Genomic DNA, 6,000 nt, shown 5'->3' with positions numbered 1-6,000 from the left:
AGCTCGGTCTACGAATTTCTCAAAGATGGCTCAAAGCGCTGACACAGAAACATTTCAAAACACAACCGCTATTTGCTCTCCACACCGGCGGTCAGAACTCACCGCGCCCGCGCATTCTTGGAGGAGCTCACTTAACCCTCCCAAGAACCCTGCCAGGTTTCCTTAGAAGCTCCACGGCACAGATGGGAAAATCGAGGCTCGGCGCGGCTGAGCCATTTGCCCAGGTCATGCAGCTCGTGTAGGGGCCACACGGCGCGGGTATCACCGACCCGCGAAACGCCCTCCAGGCCAGGCTCAGCGAGAGCTCGGTACGTGCAGGCGCCTACGGGCGGACCCGGCGAACACAAAGCACCGGGCCACCGCCTTCTGCCTCGGAAGGTCCTGGGGGCTGCGGAGACCCCTCCCACCGGCCCCACCGCGCCCGCCAACTCGGACCTCTGCCACCAGCAGGGTATCCAAGCCTCCAGACTCCCGGGGCCGGAAGGAAAGCCTCTTCCGCCGCTGGGCCACTAGGGTCCCGGCTCCGTGACGTCACAGCCAGAGCCAGTCACAGCTGAGGGCGGGGCGGCGCGGGGTACGATGGGCCTTGTAGTGGGCTCATGAGTGGAGACTACCATTCCCACAATCCCTCGGGCAGAGAGACTACTGCGGCGGCGCGTCCGCGGCCCGGGGCGGCCGTCGGGGATGGGCGGCGGTGACTGGTGAGCTCTGCGAGAGCTACGGCCCCGCGCCTGCCCGGCCTGCGGTGTCCGTGCCAGTCCTGGCGCGAGCCACCGCCCGTGCGCCACCATGTCGGCGCCCTCGGAGGAGGAGGAGTACGCGCGGCTGGTGATGGAGGCGCAGCCCGAGTGGCTGCGCGCCGAGGTGAAGAGGCTCTCCCACGAGCTGGCCGAGACCACGCGCGAGAAGATACAGGCGGCCGAGTACGGGCTGGCGGTGCTGGAGGAGAAGCACCAGCTGAAGCTGCAGTTCGAGGAGCTCGAGGTGGACTATGAGGCCATCCGCGGCGAGATGGAGCAGCTCAAAGAGGTGAGCGGGCCGGGCCGCCGCCGCCACGCCCTCCATCGGCCGCTGGGCAAGCCCCGCCCGATCGGACCCCCCCTCCCCGACCCGCGAGTCGGGGAGCCGGGGCTCAGCTGGGCAGGCGTCCCTTGGGACAGAGGGTACACCGACGCCGAGAGGGAGGCGGCCGGCGCCCAAGGTCACCCTTCCACTGGCAGAGGGAGATGGGTCCGGGAGGTGCTGTTTGTGGAAGAGGGGCCCAGAGGCCCCCGAGAGCCTCCTTCGCCCCAGTCGTAGCGGCTGGCTTCCGTGAGTGGGGCCGTGGGGACCGCAGCTGGACCCTCAGGACCCCGGCTGCCCGGCCCAATCCTTCGTATCCCGGCTTCTGCCCCTGCCCCTGGAGAGTGGCAGCCTGCATGGCCCATTCTCAGGAGGATTCCAGCCCAGTGGCTTCCTGGGAGCTAGGCAGGCCCCAGGATGTCGTAGACAGGACATGTGGGAGGGAGTCTTGACCTCCGCGAGCAAAGGCAGGGAAATGTCCAGCCAGGCTGATTTTTTGGGCTGAGCGGTTGTGGAACCTGTGGAGGTACACGCTTTCAGTCGGGCCATCGCCAGCCAGCTTTTCTGCTTTTGGCAGGCCTGTGGGCACCACAGGCAGAGTTAGGTTTTATAAAGTGGGGGTAATATTTTCTGCAGCGTTTTGCTGTCCTGTGTGTGTGCGTGGGTGGGTGGGTGGTGTGTGAATGCTGAGCCAAGAGCTGAGGCTGGCAGATGGAGCTGACCGGTTGGGAAAGGCCAGGCCTGAGTCTTTGTGGGGGCTGCTGTTGTGTCACCTTCGGGCAAATCACTTCCCTTCTCTGGGCGCAGCTACGTTCAGCGCGGTTTCAGCTCCTTCCTGAGTGCTGTGAGGCTGAGAAAGGCCCTGGACAAGGGGCCTGAGGGAGTCAGGGACTCGGTTTTGCATGTGGCCATCAGCGTTGACTGGGGTCCCCCCAGTGTCTCCTTACCAGGCACAGCTCCCCGACCAGGATGCACTCTCCTCACTGCCATGATTATTTCTCCCACCATCTGGGATGTAATGCTTCTCCCGACCACTTCCTGTCCCATGCCTCCTCACGGGACCTTCCTCACTATGCCATCGAGAAGGCCTCTGCAGATGTGATGGCAGGTCTGTGGGTCCTTGGGTGGGGCTGTGGCCCTCACGGACAGACCTCTGTTTCCTGTTTAATTTTCACTTTGAGGATTAGGAGATTAGGCCCCCAGGTGGCCTGAGAGTTCTCTTGGAGGGTGGTGAGAGAGTGGGAGGGGAGGGGCACCAGGGGCTTCTGGGAGAGTACCTGTGAGAACTGGGCAACCTGCCACTTGCAGTAGTTCTCCTGGGATGATTTAAATACCAGTTTTTATCCCACCCCTCCCTAACGCCCATACCCTATTGTGGGGTTGGGGAGAAGAAGTTGCTGTCTGGGTAGATACACCTGGGTTTGCCCTTTAGTGGTGATGTGGTGGTAGGCAGGGATACTCTCTGAACCTTAGTTTCTGTCTCTGCCAAATGAGTGTACAACATTGCCCACCCAGATGGGTGTGTCTGAGGATCGTGTATTTGAACAAGCCTGGCATGGTGGCTGATGTGTAGTTGACAGTTCTGTAGCCTGTTGATTTCTCTGACAGCGTGTGCCCCACTTCCCCACTGACTCCTCCCTTGGCCAGGTGGGCTCTTGACTGTGGGCCCTGGGTCTTGGGGATCCACCATACTTGCTGCTTCCCTGATGCTCACTTCCCTGCATTCCCACCCCTGTTGGCCTTAGGCAGGTGCCTTGGCCCTTTGGAGCCTCTACTGCCTCCCTGGGAGACCAGTAGGACCCTCCCTGACTGTGGAGAGGAGTAAATGAGTTAGTCCAAGCCAAGTGTGTAAAGCAAGACCTGGGCAGTGGAGGTGCCCTGTTGGTACCAGTAAATAACTGGCTGAGGGGCAGCTGGGAGCTGGGCTCCTTGCATGTCTACATGAGTCTCACAACCTCGAGGCTGACTTGTATGACATAGGGCCCTGGTGGTCTGTCTGCAGGTAGTGGAGCCTCCTCTGAGCCAGGGTTGGCTGGCACCGCATCAAGGAGAGGGCCAAGATGAAAACCCTCCTGCAAGTGCCCCAGTTTGGTGGGAGAGAAACAGGAATAGGTAGGGTAGGGGGTGACCCATCCCAAGTCTAGCTTTGCCCCCTGCTTCCCCTTCCCTGGTGGATAGTTAAGAGAGCTGGAGTGATGCTGGGTTAGGTAAATATCGTTTCCTGTCCTGAGTGACTCTGTGACTTTAGGCCAGGTACATCTTACTCTCTTGCCTCAGCTGCAGCTTCCAAGGGGACTGGTGTGCTAAGGCTGCCAGCTCCTGTCTTTGGGCAGTCTGGCAGTTATTGTGGGGGGTAGACTGAGGTTGGGGTCAGGCAGGAGGGCTTGGTGGGAACCAGTGTGTGAACCAGGCCAGGCACACGTGACGGGATTGGATCAGAGCCTGGTCTTTGTGGATCTGGAATAAGAGGGCAGAAAGGCCTTGCCACTGTGTTCCTCTCCAGGCCTACCTGGCCTAGTACAAGCAGAGCTGAGGCATAGTCTCAGACCTGAACCTGGGCTATGAGAGCAGAAGGAGGCAGGTTTGGATCTGGATGTCTTTGCTGCCTTACTGTGTTATGTTGGGCTGTTGCTGAACTTGTCCCTGATGTGGCGTGAGATAGTGCCTCCAGAGAGGGCTGCGGGTAGTTAGGTGAACTCTGGAGCGTCAGGGCTAGTATGAGGGCAGGCACAAAAAAACCCAACCAAACCCATGGCTGTCGAGTCGATTCTGAGTCATAGTGACCCTATAGAACACAGTAGAACTGTAAAAAAAAAAACAAGTGCTTAATAAATGCTTTCCTACTATAGTGTTGTCGCCCTGTTTAAGCCCTGATTTCCTTATTGCTGTGCCTGCGGTCACCCCATTTGTCACCACACCATCCTTGTACCCTGCTCAGTCTTCGGTGGTTCACGTCGCCTGCCTCCTCGAGGGCCTAACTTCTCAGCTTAATCCCAGGGCTTTGCGACTAGCTTGGACCTGCATTTTACTTCCTTTTCTGCCTTGTTTCACTTACCCTTAAGATAGCCATAATTGGATTAGCCACCCTCCCTGCCTTTCTACCTGTGCCCCTGGGAATTCCACTAGTGCCTCCCACTGCCCCTCAAGGCTCCATGTGAGTACTTGTCCTTTGGGAAGCCTGCCTGCTCACTGCCTTCCGAACTTCACTGAGCCCTGTCTCCAACATCTGCAGGCCTTTCCCATCCTGCACCTGTGAACATGCCTTAACCTCCTAGGAGGCTGGCAGGGCAGCAGTGAGTCTTATAGTCTTGACATTTTCAGCTCTGTGTCACTCATGGTGTAGTGTCTAGACATGGGTCAGGTTCAGCAGCAGCACAAAGGGCTCCTTGCCTTCCAGGGACAGCCTTGAGGGGCTGGGACCAGAAACTGCTCTGTTCCCATCACTCCCTCCCTCCCTGTCTTTCATATCCTCTGGTCCTAGAGTAGCATGTCACCCATTTCTCCTGTGACTTGCACAACTCTGAGCAAGCAGGATTAGTCCCCTCCTCTAGTGGATGGGGAAATTGAGGCAGGCATCAGTGTGACCTAAGGAAGGCCTTGTAGCTCCGGTCAGTGTGGGAAAGAGTCTTGGCACCAGGCTCTTGATTCAAATCCTTGGACAAAAATATGACTGCAAAGTCGGTTTGATCCCATATGTAATGATGGCACGAGCTGAGACAGATGAGGATTTCTATGTGTAGGGACTTGCCAGGGACTGTGGTGGGTTTGTGGGACTGGGGCCTGCAGCTCAGCTTCCAGAGGTCTCTGTGGATGAGGACACCGAGCAAGGGCCTTGTGCACGTTAGCTGCTCCCATCATAGCCTCACCATGTCCCCTTTACTCCTTCCTCTTCACACTAGCCCTAGGAGGCCACCATTCTGTTCTTGTCCATTTTACAGCTGGACAAACTGAGGCACAGAGAAGATGAGGAGTTGCCCAAGTCTGTGAACTCAGGTAGCTGGGCTCTGGCGTCTGCTTTTAACTCCTGGTGCGCCTGCTCCTCGAGAAGGCAGGAGGCCACCGTGCAGAGGGAAAGGTGACAGGGTGACTGCACTGAACCCACAGTGCTCACTGCTCAGTGGGTAAAGAGTTGACTGGTGAGGCCAGGCCACTCTTGAGTGTTTGCTTCCGGGCAAGAGAAGCCCTGATTTTGCTGTAAACATGTAGAGGATTTTTCCTGTTCTTCTGATACCACCCTAGGACCTACTTGCTTCCTGGGAGCTTGGAGTGGGGCACCCAGTGTGACAGAACCCTGTTACTGGAGCACAGAGCTGTTGCGTGGGGGGGTGGGGGGAGGGAGACTGGTAGACTTGAGGGTTTCAGGGCCTGGGCTGGGGTGCTGATCTGCTGCAGGCATGAAGAAGCCTGACTGGTGGAAGCCAGGGTCCCAAGAATCCCTAGGGCACAGAAGGTGGTCCCTGTCCCCAGGGACCCTACGACCAGGGAGAGGCGTGTGCTCCCGCTCTTGTCACCAAATTGCTGAGTGGTTCACCTCCCCTCTTTGAGACCTCCTTTCCCTACCTTCAAAATGTGCATGGGTCGGGGGAGGGGTTATGAAGGACTCTTAAAGAGCCCTTCCACTTGTAAAAATGCCGGAGGTGCCAACTCAAGCCTTGGTGCTGTTTCTTCATGCAGGGGCTGGGGATGGCACCTGCACACTGCAAAGGACTGGACCTGGCTGTGGGATCTACCCGGCAGCCAGATGCATCCAGACAGTTCCTGTCCAGCCCTGTCAACATGTGGAAGAGTGGCCTTGGCCACCTTCCCCGGATGCAGGGCTGGCTCATCTCTGGGGAACGCTGAGCACGCTTTGAGGCTTAGCATGTAGAAGCCAGAGGGAAGCACAGGCTCATTGCTAGAAGCCTGCCCTGCTGTGATGTGGGCCCCAGGGGAGAGCCT

The 6,000-nt window shown here is 58.2% G+C and overlaps 1 protein-coding gene across 2 annotated transcripts in view; it reads left to right on the top strand.

Annotated features, from left to right (window-relative positions):
- The first annotated feature begins 634 nt into the window (after positions 1-634).
- Positions 635-6,000, top strand: part of BICD2 (BICD cargo adaptor 2) — a 99,564-nt gene continuing 94,198 nt past the window's right edge. For both annotated transcript variants that reach the window (XM_049895408.1, XM_049895407.1), the window contains exon 1: positions 635-1,029. In XM_049895408.1, the coding sequence (XP_049751365.1) occupies positions 790-1,029 (240 nt within the window). In that variant the 5' untranslated portion in view covers positions 635-789. The remainder of the gene's footprint in view (positions 1,030-6,000) is intronic.

The sequence above is a fragment of the Elephas maximus genome, chromosome 9 (assembly GCF_024166365.1).
Source record: "Elephas maximus indicus isolate mEleMax1 chromosome 9, mEleMax1 primary haplotype, whole genome shotgun sequence".
Taxonomy (NCBI): domain Eukaryota; kingdom Metazoa; phylum Chordata; class Mammalia; order Proboscidea; family Elephantidae; genus Elephas; species Elephas maximus.
Note: the sequence above shows the minus strand (reverse complement) of the source record. Positions and strands in the feature narration are given on the sequence as shown.